The sequence below is a fragment of the Ursus arctos genome, unplaced genomic scaffold, assembly GCF_023065955.2.
Source record: "Ursus arctos isolate Adak ecotype North America unplaced genomic scaffold, UrsArc2.0 scaffold_2, whole genome shotgun sequence".
NCBI lineage: Eukaryota > Metazoa > Chordata > Mammalia > Carnivora > Ursidae > Ursus > Ursus arctos.
The window spans coordinates 82,146,686-82,172,603 of NW_026622874.1; the positions used below are offsets into that span (position 1 = coordinate 82,146,686).

At 40.5% G+C, this 25,918-nt stretch overlaps 1 protein-coding gene across 1 annotated transcript in view; it reads left to right on the top strand.

Moving 5' to 3' along the window:
- Positions 1–25,918, top strand: part of LOC113267547 (phospholipid-transporting ATPase ABCA3-like) — a 178,948-nt gene that overhangs the window by 88,175 nt on the left and 64,855 nt on the right. Inside the window, exons 16-17 of the mRNA XM_057314873.1 lie at positions 899–1,049; positions 9,063–9,161. Coding sequence (XP_057170856.1) covers positions 899–1,049; positions 9,063–9,161 — 250 coding nt within the window. The remainder of the gene's footprint in view (positions 1–898; positions 1,050–9,062; positions 9,162–25,918) is intronic.

Here is a 25,918-nt window from a genome sequence, read left to right on the forward strand (position 1 = left end):
TAATAAATAGTGGATAAATCACTTTATTCTCAGGATGTAGTTACCTCTTTGTAAAATGTAATAATGTTTTCCATACTATAAGCCAAGTAAGTAACCCAGATTATCTGCTAAGGGATATATTTACTTAAAAACCTAATACTCACTTTTTTAATCTTAAAAACAAACATAAATGCAAATACAATGACCATTTGAAATATATTTAGAAATAATGATAGTTTTCTCTAATTCCAGAAAACAATTTCTCTGTATAGGGAAAACACTAAGTGTAATAGTTCTCTGATGTCTTTAAAGTTGCTAGTCAAAAATCATATTCTCAGGCTTTCCATGGTTCTCTGTCTAAAATTTAACAACCTTTCAACACTTAATATATTCCTTTTCTGCTTATTTTTTTCTAACACAATACATATTTTAACTTATTCCTCTTTATTATTATCTGCTCCTTTGACTAGAAAGTAGCTCTTCTTAGGAAGGCAGAAATTTTTATATGCTTTGTTCACTGCTCTATCCCTAGGGCCTAGTTAATGCCTGATACACAGTGGACAACCAGTGATAATAAATGAATATTTATCAAAATTACAGTTTCAAGGGTAATAAGTAGCCAGATTACAGGGGCTTTTCTTCATATAGCTACTGCTTCTGATTATATATATACTAAGTTATTGTTCACCAAGAAAATTATAGAGGACGTTGATATTTATTCAATATCTTTGTTCTTGGAGCAGCATTTGGAAGTTTTAGGTGTGAGCCTTCCTTGGGTCATAACAAAGTATCTCGTGACATTCCATGTCTTTTTTGTGGGCCTGGGTAACCTGAACCATGAAGAGCCAGGTTTGGAATTACAAGGAGATTAGAAAAGTATGAAAATGCTTCATGTGGTCTTTTAAATTATTTCTCTCAGGTGCTGGATATCAGATAGTCATGGAGAAAGAATCACATTGTGATGTTGAAAAGATCTCAGCAATAATTCACTCTCATATTCCAGATGCCACTGTGGAAAACTTTACTGGAGCTGAATTATCGTTTATCCTACCCAAAGAATATACACAGAGGTAAAGAGTCAAAGTTCTATATAGATGATTTGGGTGACCAGAAATCATTTTTAACTTTCTGTCTTTAGCAAACTTAGTGAGTAATATTTTGCCAAAAAGCCAGGTGTTCAATTACAACTGTCTGTTGCTGACTAGATTTGAAAAGTTTGCAGCTGAAGACTTCTCTCATTAAACAAGAGGATTTTCTCATAAGTTCAAGTTCACACAAGGCTTGATTTTTTTAAGAGTTTATTTAAATTCCAGTTAGTTAACATACAGTGTAATATTAGTTTCAGGTATATAATATAGTGATTCAACACTTACACAGTGCTCATCGCAACAAGTTCACTCCTTAAACTCCATCACCTATTTAACCCAGCCCTCTACCCACATCCCCTAGGTAACCATCAGTTTGCTCTCTATAGTTAAAGAGTCTGTTTCTTGGTTTGCCTCCCTCTCTTTTTTTTTCCTTGGCTCATTATTCATTTGTTTTTTAAATTCCACATATGCAAAGAAAACAAAACATTAACTCCAAGGAATACATGCACCCTCATGCTTATAGCAGCATTATCAACAAGAGCCAAATTGTGGAAAAAGCCCAATATTCACTGACAGATGAAGGGATAAAGAAGATGTGGTGAGAAGAGTTAAGATGGCAGAGGAGTAGGGGAATCCTAAATTTTTCTCATCCCTCGAATACAACTATATAGTTGCATAATTCTGAACACCCGAGAAACCGACCGACCTGAGAAGACAAATGCTGCAAGTCTACAAGTAGAAAAGTGACCATCCTTTGGAAGGTAGAAGTTGCAGAGACTTGAAATTAGTGTGATATAGCTGAGAATACGGTGGAGGGGAGCGAGCCTGCTTAATGAGGCTACCACAAAGTTTTACAAGCAGCAGAGTGCAGAATCAGAACTTTTAGACCTCTGCTATAGTGAGGGACATGCCTGGCTTAAACGTGCTCAGGTGGTGAAGCAGGGTGGAATCCCAGGTGTGACAGTGTGGTCTGAGGATCCCTGGGGTCACAAGAAGAACAGGTGGTGCCTGAGTGCAGCAGAGTTCCCAGGCATAGGAGCATGGAAGCCAGCTGAGAACGGTGAGTCTAGGTGTCACCTTTCTGCTCTGTGTTGCCATGAACTGTGAACTGCTGTGCATTTGTGTGACTGCTTTCCTGAGACGGGTCCAGCAAAAGGCAGAAATATGCAAGACCCTCCCCAGGATGAACAGTGTGGGTCCACACTGGGGGAGTCCTTAAAATTTAGAGTTTTGAAACTCAGGTCCCTAAGATAAAAACCCTCAGTCATAGGCCGGGTGAACGGAGTTCTGATGGAAACTGAGGAGACAAGAGTGACTGACTGCTTTTCTGTGAAGGTTTACTGAAGAGTGAGGGTTGTGAATCTTCAGCTCCAGGGCTACTAGAGAGCAGGGCACAGCCATATTCACCCCAACCATCAGTGATGAAAGCCTTCAGGGTGCAAAACAGCGCCACCTAGTGGAGTCCAGAGCCCCTTACACCAATCCCTGCCTCCCTGCAAACTGGAGGCCCATTTCCACTAAGGCAAGTCCACCTAAGAATCAGTGTATTTTTTTCTTTCTACTTTTGGGATCTAGTTTATTTTAACAAACAGACCAAAACACAAGCAGTATCCAATTTGTTTTTGTTTTGTGTTGTTTTTTTCTTTTTCTTTATTCTTTCCTAGACAGAATGGCAAGGTGGAGGAATTCGCCCTGAAAGTAAGAACAGGAAGTAGTACAGCCAGGGATTTAACCAATACAGATATAAATAAGATGTGTGAACTAAAATTTAAAGCAATTATAAAGATACTAACTGAGCTTGAAAAAAAGCATAGAAGACAGTAGAGAATCCCGTACTATAAAGATAAAAGAACTAATATCTAGTCAAACCAAAATTAAAAATGCTATTACCAAGAAACAGTTCTAAGTGGAGACCATAAAAACAAAGGTGAATGAAGCAGAACAGTAAATCAGTGATCTAAAAGATAAAATTATGGGGCTCGTGGTGGCTCAGATGGTTCAGTGTCTGCCTTTGGCTCAGGTCATGATCCCAGGGTCCTGGGATCAAGCCCTACAAGGGTCTCCCTGCTCAGGGGGAGCCTGCTTCTCCCTCTCCCTCTGCCATTCCTCCCCCCTGGCTTGTGCTCTCTGGCCCTATCTATCCCTACACTCTGAAGGGTTTTAATCAGGAAAGGAGGCTGTATTTTGTCAAAGGCTTTTTCTGCATCTATTGAGAGAATCATATGATTTTTTAATTTTTCCTTCTGGATAAAATCTAAGACACCGATCGATTTGCGAATGTTGAACCACCCTTGTATCCCACGGATGAATCCTACTTGGTCATGATGGATAATCCTTTTAATGTACTGTTGGATTCTATTAGCCAGGAACTTGTTGAGGATTTTGGTGTCCATATTCATTAGGGAAATCGGTCTGTAATTCTCCTTTTTGATGGGGTCTTTGCCTGGTTTGGGGATCAAGGTAATATTGGCCTCATAGAATGAGTTTGGTAGCTTTCCTTCTGTTTCTATTTTTTGAAATAGCTTTAGGAGAATAGGTATTATTTCTTCTTTGAATGTTTGGTAGAATTCCCCAGGAAAACCTTCCGGGCCTGGAGTTTTGTTATTTGGAAGGCTGTTTATCACTGACTCAACCTCTTCATAATTAATTGGCCTATTTAAAAATCAGTTTCTTCCTGTTTCAGTCTTGGTAGTTTATAGGTTTCCAGGAAGGACTCCATCTCTTCCAGTTGCTTAATTTATTGGCATAAAGCTGTTGATAAAAGTTTCTAACAATCCTTCCAATTTCATTGGTGTTGGTTGTGACCTCTCCTTTTTCATTCATAGTTTTATTAATTTTGGTCCTTTCTCTCTTCTTTTGGATAAGTCTTACCAGTGGTCTGTCAATTTTATTGATTCTCTCAAAGAACCAGCTTCTAGTTCTGTTGATCTGCTCTACTGTACTCCTGCTTTCTAATTCATTGATTTCTGCTCTAATCTTGGTCAACTGCTTCCTCGTGAGTGGATTAGGCCTGTCCCTCTGTTGCTGTTCCAGCTTCTTGAGGTGAGAATATAAAAACTGCATTTTAGATTTTTCTATTCTTTTGAGTGAGGCTTGGATGGCTATGTATTTTCCCCTTAGGACTGCCTTTGCAGTGTCCCATAGGTTTTGGACCGTTGTGTTTTCATTCTCGTTGGTCTCCATAAATTGTTTAAATTGATTTTTGATTTCCTGGTTTATCGAATCATTCCTGAGCGGGATGGTTCTTAGTCTCCAAGTGTTTGAGTTTCTTCCAAATTTTTCCTTGTGGTTGAGTTCCAGTTTCAAAGCATTGTGGTCTGAGAATATGCAGGGAATAATTTCAGTCTTTTGGTATCGATTGAGACCTGTTTTGTGACCCAGAACATGGTCTATTCTTGAGAATGTTCCATGGGCATTAGAATAGAATGAGTATTCTTTGGTTCTGGGGTGTAGTGTTCTATATATATCTATGAGGTCCAACTCACTGAGTATGGCATTCAAAGCCTTTGTTTCTTTGTCGATTTTTTGCATGGGTGTTATGTCTATTTCTGATAGTGGAATGTTGAGGTCCCCTACTATTGACGTATTTTATGTATATGTCTCTTTGTTCTGATTAAGAGTTGGCTTGTGTATCTTGCTGCTCCCCTGTTGGGGGCATAGATATTTATAATTGTCATATCCACTTGTTGGATACATCCTTTAAGAATAATATAGTGCCCTTCTGTGTCTCTAACTATAGTCTTGAGTTTAAAATCCAATCTGTCTGATATGAGAATTGCTACCCCAGCTTTCTTTTGAGGTCCATTGACCTGAAAGATGGTATTCCATCCCTTTACTTTCAGTCTGAATGTATCTTTAGGTTCAAAATGAGTCTCTTGTAGACAGCAAATGGATGGGTCATGTCTTTTATCCAATCTGCAACCCTGTGGCGTTTTATGGGGGCAGTTAGGCCATTTACATTGAGAGTGATTATTGAGAGATATGATTTTAATGATGCCATGTTGCCTGTAAAGTCTTTGTTTCTATTGATTGTGACTTTCTGTTCTGTATCACTCTTGGGGCCTTTTTACCTTTATAGAACCCCCCTTAATATCTCCTGTGGGGCTGGTTTCATGGTTACGAAATTGGTCAATGACTGGCGATTCTGGAAGGTCTTTATTTCTCCATCAATTCTGAATGACAGCCTTGCTGGATAAAGGATCCTTGGCTGCATGTTTTTCTCTGAAAGAGCTTTAAAAATGCCCCCCCACCCTTTCTCTCATTCCAGGCCTGTGTAGACAGGTCTGACATAATTCTGATACCTTTGCCTTGGTACGTGAGAAATTTCTTTGCCCTGGCCGCTTTCAATACTGTATCCTTGGATCTAATATTTGCGAACTGCACTATGACGTGACGTGGTGTAGGTTTGTCGTGGTTGAGCTTGGGAGGGGTCCTCTCTGCCTCTTGGACAATGTTTGTTTCCCTTGCTAGATTAGGGAAGTTTTCAGCTACAATTTGTTCTAGACCTCTGTTTTTCTCCACCCCCTTGGGGATGCCGATGATTCTGACATTGGAACGTTTCATTGAGTCAGTAATCTCCCGTAACCTACATTCATGAGAATGGATTTTTTTGAGTCCAGATTCTATTTTAGCTTTCTCTTCTACTAACCCATCCTCCAATTCACTGATACGTTCTTCTGCCTCATTCACCCTGGCCGTCAGAGCCTCTAGTTTTGACTGCATTTGGCTCATAGAATTTTTAATTTCTGCCAGATTCGCTCTCATTTCCGCCCTTAGAGATTCTATATTCTCATTAAGATTTTTGTTAATACTTTTTTCAAGTCTACACATCATCTTGACCATTGTTACTCTGAATTCCATTTCTGATAATTTGGTTATATCCATATCCATTAGTTCTGTGCTAGAGACCACAGACTCATTGTCTTTTCTTTGCTGGGGGGGATTTCTCCTTCTTGTCATTCTGATGAGGAGAGGTTGCAGGGTTGTCCAGAGCCCAATTTATTGACCAGGACCCAGGCCATGTGCCCTTGTTTTATAGGGACCTTAGGGATGTGGGCTTCGTGATTTTTCAGCCTGCCTTCTGGGGGAGGGGCCTGCCGCGCCGATACTCAGGCAATCCTTTGGGTAGAGTCTCCGTGTCCCCTGCGAGGGGGGATGGGGGTGGGCACACTGTGAGCCAGTATTTCCAGGCTTTTGTTCTCTGGCGGCTTTCCCTGGTGGTTTGCTGTGCCTCTTCTGAGAGTCAGAGCTCAGTGGCCGAATCTCAGCCTCTGTCTCAGAACAGAGGGGTCGCAGACTGTTCACTGATGTTCTGGCCACTTTAACTCTGTTTCTGTCGGTGCTGCTCAACCCTACAGTGTCCTGGGATGTGCACCCCACACCCGGCATCCCAGACCTCACTTCCAGGGCTGGCGCGTCTCTGTCCTTTTTGTTTCTAACACCGCCAGCTGCCAGCCGCCCCCGCGCACTCTGGAGCTCCGGGTCTCAGTCTGGTTCCAGCGAGCACACCGGAGCTCCGGTTTTGAGTCTTGTTGTGCGTTCCCTGGCTCACGGTCTCAGTCTGCTCTCTCGTGGGTGCTGGTCTGCACGCAAGTCCGCCCACTCCCCCATGCAGGTGGCTACCGCTTCCCGGGCCCGAACGCGGCGGCTCTCTCCCCCTTCCGTTTATCTTCCAATATTTGTGCGTGGTTTCACAGCTCCCCGCTTCGTACCTCAATACTCAGCGCTGGAGATGTTCATTTGTAGGGATCCAGATGTATCTTCCTGCGTCTCAGGCTGATTCTGTGGATGTTCAGGCTTGTCTGGTACCTATCCAACTCGACTCAGGGGACTGGCTGAAAAATCAGTAGGGGTAGGGGTCCCCTACTCCCCCGCCATCTTCTGAATTTGTACTTTAAAACATTCCTGCAGAGAAAAATCCAGGGCCAGATGGCTTCACTGATTAATTCTACCAGATGTTTAGTGGGGAAAAAAATACACAAACTCTTTTTTGAAAATATGAGAAAAGGAACTATTCTTCAATTCGTTTTATAAGGCCAGTATTACCCTGTTACCAAAATCAGTTAAGTACATCATAAAAATAGTCTCATTATACAATAATCTTTAACATGAGGGATTGTACTGAGAACATTCAAAAGGAAGAGTGAAAATGACCTTAAAATATGTGAAGAGTTGTCATAGGAAAAGGGGTCAGATTGAACTGAGAGCTTAGGAGTAGAACAAACAATCAACATTAGGTAAAGTTAGATGAAAATGGAATTCAGCCTAAAATGTGGAGAAAATTTGGAAGATGGAGAGTTTTTAGTTTACCATCTCTGAGGGTAATCACACATAGGCTTTTGATAGTCCCTCATTGGGAATTAGAGAGGTTTTTATAAGAAGTAAATGGGTTTTTGGAGATCTTTGTAACCTAAAATAATATTAACTCATTCTTCTAAAATTATTTGTTAGAATCATGATGTAATTACACTACAATTAGCAAAACTTCCACACAACTGCCTAGCTGGTAAATCTTTCTCAGTGTCCAGCTTCTACTTCACTAAATCCATTTTTTGTTATTTATAACTACTGTAATTTGATATAGGAATTTTCCATTTGATATAGGAATATGTGAACAAATTAACTTTTATTCCGTAGCTATAGTCCTTAATACTTACAAAAAGTAAATTGGTATTTTTTTAGGACAACGAAAGATCAACTTACAGTGGGGACAAATTTGCTAAAGTAAATATCTCTTCTTTATTTCTGTTTATTTCACTGTAAGTATCACAGTGAAGAATAATCTACTAAACATTTTTCCCATGGCTAACCAACAGTATTTAAAAATACATCTAACAAAAATCCCAAACAACCTAATTCAGAAATGGACAAAGGAATTGAATAGACATTTCTCCAAAGAAGACATACAAATAGCCAACAAGCACATGAAAAGATGTGCACCATCACTAGTCATTAGGAAAACGCAAATAAAAAACACAAGAATTAACAAATGCTGGAAAGGATGTGAAGAAAGTGCAAGCCTGTACACTGTTATTGGAAATATAAAATGGTGCATCTGCTATGGAAAACACTATGACAGCACATTAAAAAGTTAAACATAGAGGGGCACCTTGGTGGCTCAGTCAGAAGTGGCTGACTTGATTTTGGCTCAGGTCATGATCACAGGGTCCTGGGATGAGCCCTGCATAGGGCTCCCGACTTAGCAGGGAGTCTGTTTCTGTCCCTCTCCCTCTGCCCCTCACCCCTGCTCACTCTTCTCTGTCTCTCACATAAATAAAATCTTTTTAAAAACTTAAACATAGAATTACCATATGATTTGGCAATTCCGCTTCTAGGTATATACCCACAATAATTGAAAGTAGGAACTCGAACAGGTGTTTGTATACCAATGCTCATAACAGCATTATTCACAAAATCCAAAAGATAAAAACAACCCAAATGTCCCACAAATAAATGGATAAATCACATGTTGTGTTATTCATACAATGATTATTATTCAGCCTTAAAAAGGAATGAATTCTTACACATGCTACAACATGGTTGAATCTAGAAAGAATTATGCTAAGTGAAATAAGTCAGACACAAAAGGATTCCATTTTATATGAAGCACATACAGTAGGAAAACTCATATTGACATAATGTAAAAGTGAAGCTGAAAAAAGGAAGGAAAAGAGAATTACTGTTTAATGGGTGCAGAGTTTTAGTTTAGGATCTTAAAATAGTTCTGGAAATGGATGGTGGCAATGGTTGTGAATGTGCTTAATGCTGCTTGAATTGATGAAATAATAAATGTAATGTTTCTTACATTTTACCACAATAAAAAAGCTTTTAAGAAAACAATAGGGAAGAATATATTTGGAAATAAAATTAAGTATTAAATGAAAGTGTTCACATATTTTAAAAATTCAACTTACTAGAAAATAAAATGAACAACAAAAAAGAAAGTGTATCTAGAACTAGTGCTAGTTCATTCTTCTCCTCTTCCTCTCCTTTCAGGTTTGAAGCTCTCATTAATGACCTGGAAAATAAACAAAAAGAGCTGGGTATTGCCAACTTTGGTGCTTCAATCACTACCATGGAAGAAGTCTTCATTAAGTGAGTAATAATGACCCTTAAAAAGAAACAACAACTAACTTCCACCCTTAAAATGTCAATTGGAGAGCAAAGCCTACCCTTTTTGTATTGGAATGAAATAATCACAGTAAACGGATTTTTTCAAATATATTAATATTTTATGTTAATTCATTTCCATATATTCAGCTGAGAGTATGTAAAGATTTTGGGCTTCGGCCTTGATACCTGTGTCTTTGTGGTAGATAATTTAGGAGTTAGTCAAGAAAAAGAAAGAATTGGGGCGCCTGGGTGGCACAGCGGTTAAGTGTCTGCCTTCGGCTCAGGGCATGATCCTGGCGTTATGGGATCGAGCCCCACATCAGGCTCCTCTGCTATGATCCTGCTTCTTCCTCTCCCACTCCCCCTGCTTGTGTTCCCTCTCTCGCTTGCTGTCTCTATCTCTGTCGAATAAATAAATAAAATCTTTAAAAAAAAGAAAAAGAAAAAGAATTAATATCTATGTCATCATGGGAAAAGTTCTAGTTCTAACTTGGAGTCTATAATAGAAATCACTTAAAATTTTTAACCTAACCATGTTTTCATAGTTTGTTTAATTGATGCATGGTTTGTTTTGTTTCTTGCACTGTAAAAAAGTCCAAAATGAAAATGTCCAGGGAGTTCAGGCTGTCACTAGGCAAAATAAGCTGATTATCTTTCAAAAGAGTTCACAAAATGTCCTTTTTCTGATAAGGTTATGACAGAGCTAGGTCTAAACTTCATTCTCTCAGACTCAGTGTTTTAATATTGTCCATGTCTCAGGGTTGACTTGGTGTAATTTACTCACATGAAGTAGGTTTGCAGAAGACTGATATATATAAGTTAAAATGCCACTTAATTTATGATAAACAACTTGTAATAGGCATAATTCATAATAAGAAATTGCCTCTTGGCTTTTCAATCAAATGTTCTATTGTCTGTCTCTAGGCAAGCTACAGAGGGAGCAAAATTATAATGAGGAACTTCCTTTGTGAATACAACTAGAACAAGCTCTATAAGCGCAGAGAACAAGTCTGTTTTGTTCATTGACTATACTTGGGGCCATAAATAGTGTCACATAATAGATACTCAAAAAGGTTCTTGGATGAATAAATGAATGAACTGATACTATTTAAAGTCATTATCTGCACAATAGTTGCTTTACCTGCCACTGGGAGTTACCTGCCACTGGGAATTAGTTCAAAACCTTAGACCAACACCATGGTATCTGGGTTATCTTTCTATTCAGGGCTTCTGCCTATTATTTTCTTTCAAAGTCTTTATTTAAATTTTAGTTAGTTAACATACAGTGCAATATTTGTTTCTGGAATAGAATTCAGTGGTTCATCACTTACATACAACACCCAGTGCTTATGACAAGTGCCCTCTTTAAAACCCAGCACCCATCTAGCCCGTGCCCCACCTACCTCCCTCTGTCAGCCCCCAGTTTGTTCTCTATCCTTAAGAGTCTCTTATGGTTTGTTTCCCTCTCTCTTTTTCCTTTCCCCTCCTCCTCCCATATGTAGATTGCTCTGGGCAACATAGACATTTTCACAACATTTATTCTTCCAATCTGTGAGCATGAAAAGTTTTTTCATCTTTTTGTGTCTTCCTCCATTTCTTTCCTAAGTGTTCTGTAGTTTCTAGAGTATACATCCTTCACCTCTTTGGTTAGGTTTATTCCTAGATATCTTATGGGTTTTGGTGCTATTGTGAATGGAATCGATTCCCTCCCTGACTTCTCTTTCTTCAGTCTCATTGTTTGTGTATAGAAATGCAAGTGATTTCCCAGCATTGATTTTGTATCCCGCCACATTACTGAATTGTTCTATGAGTTCTAGTACTTTGGGGGTGGAATCTTTTGGATTTTCCATATAGAGTATCATGTAATCTGAGAAGAGAAACAGTTTGACTTCTTCTTTGCCAATTTGGATACATTTTATCCCTTTTTGTTGTCTGATTGCTGTTGCAAGGACTTCTAGTACTATGTTTAATAATAGTGGCTCCTGTTCCTGATCTTAAGGGAAAGGCTTTCAGCTTTTCCCCATTGAGAATGATATTCGCTGTAGGCTTTTCATAGATGGTTTTTATGAAATTGAGGAGTGTACCCTCTATCCCTACACTCTGAAGGGTTTTAATCAGGAAAGGATGCTGTATTTTGTCAAATGCTTTTTCTGCATCAATTGAGAGGATCATATGGTTCTTAACTCTTTTCTTGTTGATGTGATCTATCACACTGATAGATTTGCGAATGTTGAACCACCCTTGCATCCCAGGGATGAATCCCACTTGGTCGTGATGGATACTCCTTTTAATGTACTGTTGGATCCTATTACCTAGGATCTTGTTCACAATTTTGGCGTCCATATTCATCAGGGATATCGGTCTGTAATTCTCCTTTTTGATGGGGTCTTTGCCTGGTTTGGGGATCAAGGTAATACTGGCCTCATAGAATGAGTTTGGTAGTTTTCCTTCTGTTTCTATTTTTTGAAACAGCTTCAGGAGAATAGGTATTATTTCTTCTTTGAATGTTTGGTAGAATTCTCTGGGGAATCCGTCAGGCCCTGGACTCATTTTTTTGAAAGATTTTTGATCACTGCTTTGATCTCTTCATAATAAATTGGTCTGTTTAATCAATTTCTTCTTGTTTCAGACTTGGTAGTTTATAGGTTTCCAAGAAGGCATCCATTTCTTCCAGAGTGTTTAACTTACTGGCATATAGTTGTTGATAATAGTTTCTAATGATTCTTCCTATTTCTTTGGTGTTGGTCGTGATCTCGCCCCTTTCATTCATAATTTTATTAATTTGGGTCCTTTCTCTATTCTTTTGTATAAGTCAGGCCAGTGGCTTATTGATCTCATTTATTCTTTCAAAGAACCAGCTTCTAGTTCTGTTGATCTGCTCTACTGTGCTCCTGGTTTCTAATTCATTGATCTCTGCTCTAATCTTGATCAACTACCTTCTCGTGCGTGGGTTAGGCCTGTTCTTCTGTTGCTGTTCCAGCTTCTTGAGGTGAGAATATAAAAACTGCATTTTAGATTTTTCTAATCTTTTGAGTGAGGCTTGGATGGCTATGTATTTTTCCCCTTAGGACTGCCTTTGCAGTGTCCCATAGGTTTTGGACCGATATGTTTACGTTCTCATTGGTTTCCATGAATTGCTTAAGCTCATCTTTAATTACCTGGTTTACCCAATCATTCTTAAGCAGGATGGTTCTTAGTTTCCAAGTGTTTGAGTTTTTTCCAAATTGTTCCTTGTGATTGAGTTCCAGTTTCAAAGTATTGTGGTCTGAGAATATGCAGGGAATAATCTCAGTCTTTCGGTATCGGTTGAGACCTGTTTTGTGACCCAGTATATGGTCTATTCTGGAGAACGTTCCATGTGCATTCGAAAAGAATGAGTATTCTGTTGTTCTGGGGTGTAGTGTTCTGTATATATCCATAAGGTCCATCTGATCTAGTATGTCATTCAAAGCTCTTGTTTCTTTGTTAATTTTCTGCTTAGGTGATCTTTCTATTGCTGAGAGCAGAGTGTTGAGGTCCCCTACTATTTTTTTTATTTTAATGTTTTTTTATTATATTATGTTAGTCACCATACAGTACATCCCTGGTTTCCGATGTACCGCTTGATGCTTCATTAGTTGCGTAAAACACCCAGTGCACCATGCAACACGTGCCCTCCTCACTACCCATCACCAGTCCATCCATTCCCCCACCCCCCTCCCCTCTGTAGCCCTCAGTTTGTTTCTGAGTCCATAGTCTCTCATGCTTCATTTCCCCTTCTGATTACCCCCCCTTTCTTTATCCCTTTCTTCCCCTACTGATCTTCCTAGTTCTTATGTTCCATAGATGAGAGAAATCATATGATAATTGTCTCTCTCTGAGGTCCCCTACTATTAATGTATTATTATCTATATGTCTCTTTATTCTGGTTAAGAGTTGGCTTGTGTATCTTGCTGCTCCCCTGTTGGGGGCATAGATATTTATAATTGTCATATCCACTTGTTGGATACATCCTTTAAGAATAATATAGTGTCTTTCTGTATCTCTAACTGTAGTCTTTAGTTTAAAATCTAATCTGTCTGATATGAGAATTGCTACCCCAGATTTCTTTTGAGGTCCATTGGCATGAAAAATGGTTCTCCATCCCTTCACTTTCAGTCTGGATGTATCTTTAGGTTCAAAATGAGTCTCTTGTAGACAGTGAACGGATGGGTCCTTTTTTTTTTATCCAATCTGCAACCGTGTGGAATTTTATGGGAGCATTTAGGCCATTTACATTGAGACTGAATATTGAGAGATATGATTTTAATGATGTCATGTTGCATGTAACGTCTTTGTTTCTAAGATGGTTACTTTCTGTTCTGTATTCACTCTTGGGGCCTTTTTACTTTTATAGAACCCCCCTTAATATCTCCTGTAGGGCTGGTTTCGTGGTTACAAAATTGGTCAGTGACTGGCGATTCTGGAAGGTCTTTATCTCTCCATCAATTCTGAATGACAGCCTTGCTGGATAAAGGATCGTTGGCTGCATGTTCTTCTCACTTAGTGCTCTGAATATGTCTTGCCAGCTTTTTCTGGCTTGCCAGGTCTCTGTAGACAGGTCTGATGTTATTCTGATACTCCTCCCTCTATAGGTGAGGATTCTCTTCCCCTGGCCACTTTCAAGATTGTATCCTTGGATCTAATATTTGCAAATTGTACTATTATGTGACGTGGTGTTGGTCTGTTCTCATTGATCTTGGGAGGGGTTCTCTCTGCCTCCTGTACATGAATGCTTGTTTCCTTTGCCAGATTAGGGGAGATCTCAGCTACAATTTGTTCAAATATCTCTTCTGGACCTCTCTCTTTGTCTACTCCTTGGGGATCCCAATGATTCTGACATTGGAACATTTCATTGAGTCAGTAATCTCCCGTAATCTACTTTCTTGAGATTGGATTTTTTGAGCCAAGTTCCCATTTTTCCCTTCTTTTCTATCATCCCATCTTCCAACTCACTAATTTCTTCTTCTGCCTCATTTACCCTGACCGTCAGAGCATCCAGTTTAGACTGCATTTGATTCCTAGCATTTTTAATTTCTGCCAGATTCACTCTCATTTCCACCCTTAGAGATTTTGTATTCTCATTATATTTTTGTTAGTATTTTTTTCAAGCCTACACATCATCTTGACCATTGTTACTCTGAAGTCCCTTTCTGATAATTTGGTTATATCCGTATCCATCAGTTCTGTGGCAGAGACCATAGTCTCTGTCTCCTTTCTTTGCGGAGGATTTTTTCTCCTTGTCATTCTGATGAGGAGAGGTTGCGGGGTTGCCCAGAGCCCAAATTATTGACCAGGACCCAGGCAGTGTGCACTTGTTTTATAGGGACCTTAGGGATGTGGGCTTCTTGATTTTTCAGCCTGCCTTCTTGGGGAGGGGCCTGCCGCACTGACACTCAGGCAACCCTGTTTGGGTAGAGTTGCCCCATCCCCTGTGTGAGGGGTTGGGGATGGGTGCAATGGGAACCGGTATTTCTGGGCTTTTGTTCTCTGGTGGCTTTCCCTGGCAGTTTTCTGTGACTCTTCTGAGAATCAGAGCTGCAGTGGCTGTATCCTAGCCTCTGTCTCAGAACAGAAAGATCGCAGTTTGCTCTCCACTGAGCTCTCTTGGCCACTTTAACTCTGTTTCTGTCGGTGCTGCTAAAAACCCCGCAGCGTCCCGGGTTGTGTGCCCCACAGCCACTCTCCCAGTCCTCGCTCCCAGGGCCAGGACGTCTCTGTCCTTTGTGCTTCTAACACTGCCAGCCGCGCCAGTTCCCATGCGCGCTCCTGAGCTCCCTGTTTCTGTGTGGTTCGCATGCTCCGGAGTGCCGGTTTTCAGTCTGGTCGTGTGCACTCCCGAGCTCCTAGTTTCAGTCCAGTTCCACTGAGTGCTCCGGAGCTCCGGTTTTCAGTCTGGTCATGCGCGCGTGTGCGCTCCCGCACTCCCGGTCTCAGTCAGCTTTCTCGGAGGCTACTGGTCCAAGAATGCCCATTCCCCAGTTCAGGTGGCTACTGCTTCCCAGCACCCAAGCACGGTGGCTCCCTCCCCCTTCCGTTTATCTTGCGATATCTGTGCGCAGATTCATGGCTCCCTGCTTCGTATCTCAATACTCAGTGCTGGAGATGTTCGTTTGTAGAGATCCAGATGTATCTACCTAATCTTGGGCTGATTTCGTGGGTGTTCGGGATGATCTGGTAGATATCCAGCTTGATTCAGGGGACCAGCTGAAAAAAGTCCCCTACTCCTCTGCCATCTTTTTTCTTCCCTCCTCTTTCTCAAATGCTTTTCCTGCATCTATTGAGAGGATCATTTGGTTCTCATCCTTTCTTTTATTAATGTGATGTATCAGGTTGATTGATTTGCGAAGACCTGCTGCATACCTGACCTGTCTTTCTTTACAGGTCAAGGACTTTTTTTTCCTTGCTGCTTTCAGGATTCTGTCCTTGTCCATGTATTTGTGAATTTGACTGTGATATGTCTTGGTGACGGCCATCTTTTGTTGAATTTAATGGTAGTTCTCTGTGCTTCTTGGATTTGACGTCTGGGTTCTTCCACAGATGAGGGAAGTGTTCAGCTATAATTTGCTTAAATTAACCTTCTGCCCCCTTTTCTATCTTTTCATCTTCTGGGACACCTATGATATGAATGTTATTCCATTTTCATAAGTCACTGAGTTCCTTAAGTCTACCTTCATGATCCATTACCTTTATTTCCCTCTTCTTTTCATTTTTTCATAATTTTATCTTCTATATCAGTGATTCATTCCTCCAATTCATCCATCCTTGTTGTGGTGGCATCCATTTGGGTTTGTATTTTTAATTTAGGCTTGCTGAGCTTTTAGCTCTTTTATCTCTGTAGTAAGGGGTTCTCTGGTGTCTTCTATGCTTTTTGAAAGCTCAGCTAGTATCCTTATAATTGCTGTTTTAAATTCTATTTCAGACTAATATATTACTTGCATCTGTACTGATTAAATCTCTAGCCATCATTCCTTCCTGGTCTTTCGTTAAGGGTGAATTTCTCCATCTTGTCATTTTGAAGGTCAGAAAGAAAGAAAGAAAGAAAGGAAAACAAAAGAAAAAAATGTTCAATTAAAAAATAAAGAAGCTAGGTATGTTTTAGTCTGCTCGTTAAGACAATCTTCAGAGAAAAAGAAAAAAATTAAAAAATAAAAATAATAAAATAAAATTTAAAAATTGACCTTTCCATATCTAAGCAAACAAAAAAACCCAGAAAACAGAAAAAAAACAAAAGAAACTAGATCCTTTTCCCACAAAACTGAAGCTTTGCTGCACTCTATGATCAACAGACATACTGCACAGGAATGGTTTGCACTAGTCTTCTGGGGGAGGGGCCTGCTGCTCCAGTTCTCTGGTGAATTTTTTAATAGTTTTTTTATTATATTATGTTAGTCACCATACAGTACATCCCTGGTTTCTGATGTAAAGTTAGATGATTCATTAGTTGCATATAACACCTAGTGCACCATGCAATACGTGCCCTCCTTACTACCCATCACCAGCCTATCCCATTCCCCCACCCCCTCCCCTCTGAGGCCCTCAGTTTGTTTCTCATAATCCATAGTCTCTCATGCTTCATTCCCCCTTCTGATTACCCCCCTTTCTTTATCCCTTTCTTCCCCTACCGATCTTCCTAGTTCTTATTTCCATAGATGAGAGAAATCATATGATAGTTGTCTTTCTCTGCTTGACTCATTTCACTTAGCATTATCTCCTCCAGTGCCATCCATGTTGCAGCAAATGTTGAGAACTCGTTCTTTCTGATAGCTGAGTAATATTCCATTGTATATATGGACCACAACTTCTTTTTTTTATGTTTTTTTATTATATTATGTTACTCTCTATACAGTACATCCCTGGTTTCTGATGTAAAGTTCGATGAATCATTAGTTGAATTTAACACCCAGTGCACCATGCAATATGTGCCCTCCTTACTACACATCACCAGTCTATCCCGTTCCCCCACCTCCCTCCCCTCTGAAGCCCTCAGTTTGTTTCTCATAGTCCATAGTCTCTCATGATTCCTTCCCCCTTCTGATTACCACCCCTTTCTTTTTTTTTTCTTTTTTTCTTTTTTTAATAACAATTTATTATATTATGTTAATCACCATACAGTACATCCCCAGTTTGATGTAAAGTTCCATGATTCATTACTTGCATATAACACCCAGTGCACCATGTAATACATGCCCTCGTAAATACCCATCACCAGCCTATCCCAGTCCCCCACCTCACTCCCCTCTGAAGCCCTCAGTTTGTTTCCCAGAGTCCATAGTCTCTCATGCTTCATTCCCCCTTCTGATTACCCCCCCATTCTTCTTCCCTTTCTTCTCCTACTGATCGCCCTACTTCTTTTTTTTTAATTTAATGTTTTTTATTATATTATGTTAGTCACCATACAGTACATCCCTGGTTTCTGATGTAAAGTTCAATGATTCATTAGTTACTTATAACACCCAGAGCACCATGCAATATGTGCCTTCCTTACCACCCATCACCACTCTATCCCATTCCCCAATCCCCCTCCCCTCTGAAGCCCTCAGTTTGTTTCTCATGGTCCATAGTCTCTCATGCTTCATTCCCCCTTCTGATTACCCCCCTTTTCTTTATCCCTTTCTTCCCCTACCGATCTTCCTAGTTCTTATGTTCCATAGATGAGAGAAATCATATGATAGTTGTCTTTCTCTGCTTGACTTATTTCACTTAGCATTATCTCCTCCAGTGCTGTCCATGTTGCAGCAAATGTTGAGAACTCGTTCTTTCTGATAGCTGAGTAATATTCCATTGTATATATGGACCACAACTTCTTAATCCAGTCATCTGTTGAAGGGCATCTTGGCTCCTTCCACGATTTAGCTATTGTGGACATTGCTGCTATGAACATTGGGGTGCATATGGCCCTTCTCTTCACTACGTCTGTATCTTTGGGGTAAACACCCAGTAGTGCAATGGCTGTGTTGTAGGGTAGCTCCGTTTTTAACTCTTTAAGGGACCTCCACACTGTTTTCCAGAGTGGCTATACCAACTTGCATTCCCACCAACAATGTAGGAGGGATCCCCTTTCTCCACATCCTCTCCAACAATTGTTGTTTCTTGCCTTGTCTATTTTTGCCATTCTAACTGGCGTAAGGTGGTATCTTAGTGTGGTTTTGATTTGAATTTCCCTGATGGCTAAGGATTTTGCACATTTTTTCATGTGTCTGTTAGCCATTTGTATGTCTTCATTGGAAAAGTGTCTGCTCATATCTTCTGCCCATTTTTTGATTTGTTTATTTGTTTCTCGTGTATTGAGTTTGAGAAGTTCTTTGTAGATCTTGGATACCAGTCCTTTATCTGTAGTATCATTTGCAAATATATTCTCCCATTCCGTGGGCTGCCTCTTAGTTTTTTTGACTGTTTCCTTGGCTGTGCAGAAACTTTTAATCTTGATGAAGTCCCATAAATTCATTTTATCTTTTGTTTCTCTTGCCTTTGGGGATGTGTCATGAAAAAGGTTGCTTTGGCCGATGTCGTAGAGGTTGCTGCCTATGTTCTCCTCTAGAATTTTGATGGATTCCTGTCTCACATCGAGGTCTTTCATCCATTTGGAGTTTATTTTTGTGTATGGTGTGAGAGAGTGGTCAAGTTTCATTCTTTTGCATGTAGCTGTCCAATTTTCCCAGCACCATTTATTGAAGAGACTGTCTTTTTTCCACCAGATGTTTTTTCCTGCTTTGTCAAAGATTAGTTGCCCAAAGAGCCGAGGGTCCATTTCTGGGTTCTCTATTCTGTTCCATTGGTCTATGTGTCTGTTTTGGTGCCAGTACCATGCTGTCTTTGTGGTCACAGCTTTGTAGTAAGCTCAAAATACGGCATTGTGATGCCTCCAGCTTTGTTTTTCCTTTTCAACAGTTCCTTGGCGATTCGGGGCCTTTTCTGGTTCCATACAAATTTAAGGACTATTTCCTCCAGTTCTTTGAAAAATGTCATTGGTATTTTGATCAGGATAGCATTGAAAGTGTAGAATGCTCTGGGTAGCATGGACATTTTAACTATGTTAATTCTTCCGATCCATGAGCATGGAATATATTTCCATCTTTTTATGTCTTCCTCAATGTCTTTCAAGAGTGATTTGTAGTTTTTAGAATATAGATCCTTTATGTCTCTGGTTAAGTTAATTCCAAGGTAACGTATGGTTTTCGGTGCTATTGTAAATGGGATGGATTCCCTAATTTCTCTTTCTTTAGTCTCATTGTTCGGGTATAGAAATCAACTGATTTCTGAGCATTGATTTTGTATCCCGCCACATTACTGAATTGCTCTATAACTTCTAATAGTTTGGGAGTGCATTCTTTTGGGTTTTCCATATAGAGTATCATGTCATCTGCAAAGAGAGACATCTTGACTTCTTCTTTGTCGATTTGGATACCTTTGATCCCTTTTTGTTGTCTGATTGCTGTTGCAAGGACTTCTAGTACTATTTTGAATAATAATGGCGAGAGTGGGCATCCTTGTCATGTTCCTGATCTTAAGGGAAAGGCTTCCAGCTTTTCCCCATTGAGAATGATATTTGCTGTAGGCTTTTCACAGATGGTTTTTATGAGATTGAGGAATGTACCCTCTATCCCTACACTGAAGGGTTTTAATTAGGAAAGGATGCTGTATTTTGTCAAATACTTTTTCTGCATCTATTGAGAGGATCATATGGTTTCTGAGTCTTTTCTTGTCGATATGATGTATCACGGTGATCGATTTGCAAATATTGAACCACCCTTGCATCCCAGGGATGAATCCCACTTGATCATGATGGATAATCCTTTTAATGTACTGTTGGATTCTATTAGCCAGGATCTTGTTGAGAATTTTGGTGTCCACATTCATTAGGGAAATCGGTCTGTAATCCTCCTTTTCTTTCGGGTCTTTGCCTGGTTTGGGGATCAAGGTAATATTGGCCTCATAGAATGAGTTTGGTAGCTTCCTTCTGTTTCTATTTTTTGAAATAGCTTTAGGAGAATAGGTATTATTTCTTCTTTGAATGTTTGGTTGAATTCCCCAGGAAAACCTTCCGGGCCTGGAGTTTTGTTATTTGGAAGGCTGTTTATCACTGATTCAATCTCTTCATAATTAATTGGCCTGTTTAAAAAATCAATTTCTTCCTGTTTCAGTCTTGGTAGTTTATAGGTTTCCAGGAACGACTCCATCTTTTCCAGATTGCTTAGTTTATTGGCATAAAGCTGTTGATAAAAGTTTCTAATAATCCTTCCAATTTCATTGGTGTTGGTTGTGACCTCTCCTTTTTCATTCATAATTTTATTAATTTGGGTCCTTTCTCTATTCTTTTGGATAAGTCTTGCCAGTGGTCTGTCAATTTTATTGATTCTCTCAAAGAACCAGCTTCTAGTTCTGTTATCTGCTCTACTGTACTCCTGGTTTCTAAATCATTGATCTCTGCTCTAATCTTGATCAACTGCTTTCTCGTGCGTGGATTTGGCCTGTCTCTCTGTTGCTGTTCCAGCTTCTTGAGGTGAGAATATAAAATCTGCCTTTTAGATTTTTCTATTCTTTTGAGTGAGGCTTGGATGGCTATGTATTTTCCCCTTAGGACTGCCTTTGCAGTATCCCATAGGTTTTGGACCATTGCGTTTTCATTCTCATTGGTCTCCATAAATTGTTTAAATTGATTTTTGATTTCCTCGTTTATCGAATCATTCCTGAGCAGGATGGTTCTTAGTCTCCAAGTGTTTGAGTTTCTTCCAAATTTTTCCTTGTGGTTGAGTTCCAATTTCAAAGCGCTGTGGTCTGAGAATATGCAGGGAATAATTTCAGTCTTTTGGTATCGATTGAGACCTGTTTTGTGACCCAGAACATGGTCTATTCTTGAGAATGTTCCATAGGCATTAGAATGGAATGAGTATCTTTGGTTCTGGGGTGTAGTGTTCTATATATATCTATGAGGTCCAACTCGTCAAGTATGGCATTCAAAGCCCTGGTTTCTTTGTCGATTTTCTGCATGGGTGTTCTGTCTATTTCTGATACTGGAGTGTTGAGGTCCCCTACTATTAACGTATTTTTATCTATATGTCTCTTTATTCTGGTTAAGAGTTGGCTTGTGTATCTTGCTGCTCCCCTGGTGGGGGCATAGATATTTATAATTGTCATATCCACTTGTTGGATACATCCTTTAAGAATAACGTAGTGCCCTTCTTTGTCTCTAACTATAGTCTTGAGTTTAAAATCCAATCTGTCTGATATGAGAATTGCTACCCCAGCTTTCTTTTGACGTCCATTGACCTGAAAGATGGTATTCCATCCCTTTACTTTCAGTCTGAATGTATCTTTAGTTCAAAATGAGTCTCTTGTAGACAGCAAATGGGTGGGTCATGTCTTTTTATCCAATCTACAACCCTTTGGCATCTTATGGGAGCATTTAGGCCATTTACATTGAGACTGAATATTGAGAGATATGATTTTAATGATGCCATGTTGCCTGTAAAGTCTTTGTTTCTATTGATTGTGACTTTCTGTTCTGTATCACTCTTGGGGCCTTTTTACCTTCATAGAACCCCCCTTAATATCTCCTGTGGGGCTGGTTTCGTGGTTATGAAATTGGTCAATGACTGGCGATTCTGGAAGGTCTTTATTTCTACATCAATTCTGAATGACAGCCTTGCTGGATAAAGGATCCTTGGCTGCATGTTTTTCTCTGAAAGAGCTTTTAAAATGCCCCCCCCCAACCCTTTCTCTCATTCCAGGTCTGTGTAGACAGGTCTGACGTAACTCTGATACCTTTGCCTTGGTACGTGAGAAATTTCTTTTCCCTGGCCGCTTTCAATACTGTATCCTTGCATCTAATATTTGCGAATTGCACTATGACGTGACGTGGCATAGGTTTGTCGTGGTTGAGCTTGGGAGGGGTCCTCTCTGCCTCTTGGACACGAATGTTTGTTTCCCTTGCTAGATTAGGGATGTTTTCAGCTACAATTTGTTCAAATATCTCTTCTAGACCTCTGTTTTTCTCCACCCCCTCGGGAATGCCGATGATTCTTTTTTTTTTTTTTTAAAGATTTTATTTATTTATTTGACAGAGATAGAGACAGCCAGCGAGAGAGGGAACACAAGCAAGGGGAGTGGGAGAGGAAGAAGCAGGCTCATAGCAGAAGAGCCTGATGTGGGGCCTGATCCCAGAACGCCGGGACCACGCCCCGAGCCGAAGGCAGACGCTCTACCGCTGTGCCACCCAGGAGCCCCAATGCCGATGATTCTGACATTGGAATGTTTCATTGAGTCAGTAATGTCCCGTAACCTACATTCCTAAGCGTGGATTTTTTTGAGTCCAGATTCTATTTTAGCTTTCTCTTCTACTAACCCATCCTCCAATTCGCTGATACGTTCTTCTGCCTCATTCACCCTGGCCATCAGAGCCTCTAGTTTTGACTGCATTTGGCTCATAGAATTTTTAATTTCTGCCAGATTCGCTCTCATTTCCACCCTTAGAGATTGTATATTCTCATTAAGATTTTTGTTAATACTTTTTTCAAGTCTACACATCATCTTTACCATTGTTACTCTGAATTCCACATCTGATAATTTGGTCATATCCATATCCATTAGTTCTGAGGCAGAGGCCACAGACTCATTGTCTTTTCTTTGCTGGGGGGGATTTCTCCTTCTCGTCATTCTGATGAGGAGAGGTTGCAGGGTTGTCCAGAGCCCAAATTATTGACCGGACCCAGGCTGTGCGCCCTTGTTTTATAGGGACCTTAGGGATATGGGCTTCTTGATTTTTCAGCCTGCCTTCTGGGGGAGGGGCCTGCCGCACCAATACTCAGGCAATCCTGTTTGGGTAGAGTCTCCGTGTCCTCTGCGAGGGGGGATGGGGTGGGCATACTGTGAGCCCGTATTTCCAGGCTTTTGTTCTCTGGCGGCTTTCCCTGGTGGTTTGCTGTGCCTTTTCTGAGAGTCAGAGCAGCAGTAGCCGAATCTCAGCCTCTGTCTCAGAACAGAGGGATCGCGGACTGTTCTCCGCTGATGTTCTGGCCACTTTAACTCTGTTTCTGTTGGTGCTGCTCAACCCTGCAGCGTCCCGGGATGTGGGCCCACACCCGGCGTCCCAGCCCTCACTTCCAGGGCCGGCGCATCTCTGTTTTGGTGTTTCTAACACCGCCAGCCGCCAGCCGCCTCCACCCCCACACGATCCCAGAGCTCCTGGTCTCAGTGTGGTTCCAGTGAGTACACCGGAGCTCCATTTCAGTCTGGTCATGCGCGTTCCCTGGCTCACGGTCTCAGTTTGCTCTCTCGCGGGTGCCGGTCCTCGAGTCGCCCCCTCCCCCGTGCACGTGGCTACCGCTTCCCGGCGCCCAAACGCGGTGGCTCCCTCCCCCTTCCATTTATCTTCCGATACCTGTGTGCGGTTTCACGGCTCCCCACTTCGTAACTCAATACTCATCGCTGGAGATGTTCATTTGTAGAGATCCAGGTGTATCTTCCTGCCTGTCATGCTGATTCCGTGGATGCTCACAATGGTCTGGTACCTATCCAACTTGACTCAGGGGACTGGCTGAAAAAGGGGTCCCCTACTCCTCTGCCATCTTAACTCCTCCCCCCCTACATCTCTTACTACAGTCTTTGGTTTAAAATCTAATTTGTCTAATATGAGAATTGCTGCCCCAGCTTTCTTTTGAGGTCTTTTGGCAAAATAAATTGTTCTCGATCTCTTTGCTTTCAATCTGGAGATGTCTTTAGATTCAAAATGAGTCTCTTGTAGACAGCATATGGATGAGTCCTATCTTTTTACCCATCTCCAACCCTGTGTCATTTCATGGGAGCATTTAGGCCATTCACATTGAGGGTAACTATTGAAAGATATTAATTTGGTGCCACCATATTGCCTGTGAAGTCCCTGTTCTATAGATTGTCTCTATTAATTTCTAGTCTGTGTTACTCTTGGAGTCTTTCTTCTTTATAGAATCCCCCTTAAAATTTCTTACAGGGGTGACTTGGTTGTCATATATTCTTTCAATTTCTACTGGTCCTGGAAGCTGTTTGTCTCTCCATCCATGCTGAATGACAGCCCTCCTGGATAAAGTATCCTTGGCTGCATGTTCTTCTCATTTAGTACCCTGAATATGTCTTGCCAGCCCTTTCTGTCTTGCCAGGTCTCTGTGGATAGGTGTGACATTATTCTGATGTTCCTCCCTCCGTAGGTAAGAAATATTTTTCCCCTAGTGCTCTCAGGTTGGCTTCCTTGGTTCTAAGATTTGTTATATGCCAGGGCATTGGTCTGTTCTCATTGATCTTGGGAGGGTTCCTCTCTGCCTCTTAGACATGAATGCTTGTTTCCTTCCCCAGATTAGGGATGTTCCTAGCTATGATTTGCTCAAATATGCCTTTTAGTACTCTCTCTCTCTCTCTCTCTCTCTCTCCACCCCTCAGGGATCCCAATAATTCTGACATTGGAACATTTCGTGGTGTCATTAATCTCTCTAAGTCTGATCTCATGGGCTTCTAGCTGTTTATCCCTATCCTCCTCAGCTTCTTTCCTTTCTATCACCTTATCTTCTAGATCACTAATTCATTCTTCTGCCTCATTTTCCCTGGCTGTTAGAGTATCCAGTTTGGACTGCATCTCATTCATAGCATTTTTAAGTTCAGCCTGATTAGATCTCATTTCTACCCTCAGAGATTCTATATTGTTGCTAATGATTTTCTCAAGCCTAGCTATTGACTTAATAATTGCTACCCTGAAGTCTATCTCTGACATCTTGCTTATGTTCATATCCATTAGGTCTGTGGCAGAGGCCACAGTCTCTGCTTCTTTCCTTTGTTTGGAGTTCCTCCTCCTAGTCATTCTGTTGAGGGATGCTTGAGGGAATGTACTGAGTCCAAAATATAAACCACGACCCAAGCAAGATGCACTTGGGAAAATCCAGAGCAGTCAGAAGCCACTGCTGAAAACATAAAGCCAAAATGAAACACAAGAATAAAATTTATAAAATTTAAAAAATTTAGAAAAAAATTAAAAATTTTTTAAAAGGGGGGTGGGGGGGCGCCTGGGTGGCTCAGTCGTTAAGCGTCTGCCTTCAGCTCAGAGCATGATCCCAGCATTCTGGGATCGAGCCCCACATCAGGCTCCTCTTATGGGAGCCTGCTTCTTCCTCTCCCACTCCCCCTGCCTGTGTTCCCTCTCTTGCTGGCTCTCTCTCTCTCTGTGTCAAATAAATAAATAAAATCTTTAAAAATAAATAAATAAAATATTTAAAAATAAATAAATAAAAATAAAAGGGGGGTGAGGGGAAGGGGGCTATAATCTCTCCGCATGGACAAAGTAGGGTGTTTCAGTTGTTCCTGGGTGTATTTTGTTCTGTTTATGAGAGGATACTACTTCCCAAAATTACAGGGAAAGTAAAACTTGTATATATAAAAAGGTAATATTGAATAGGGAAAAAAGGACTACATGGAAGCATATATCTATAAAAAATATATATAGGTGTGAAAAAGTACAAGTTGAAAAGCTACTATGAAATATGATATGTTAAACATCTGGTTGAAATGAGAAAAAGGTAAAAAGAAAAAACATAGAAGAAGCGTAAGAGAAAGAATAAAAAGGAAAAGAGAGTTGTATCTGAAAACTAAACAAGCAGTGAGGAAACGACAGGAGCTCAATATACTACTTTCCCTTGGTGTTGGGATTTTACAGTTTTATGCGGACCCTTGGGGTTGTTGTTCTCTTGGTCTTCCAGCTG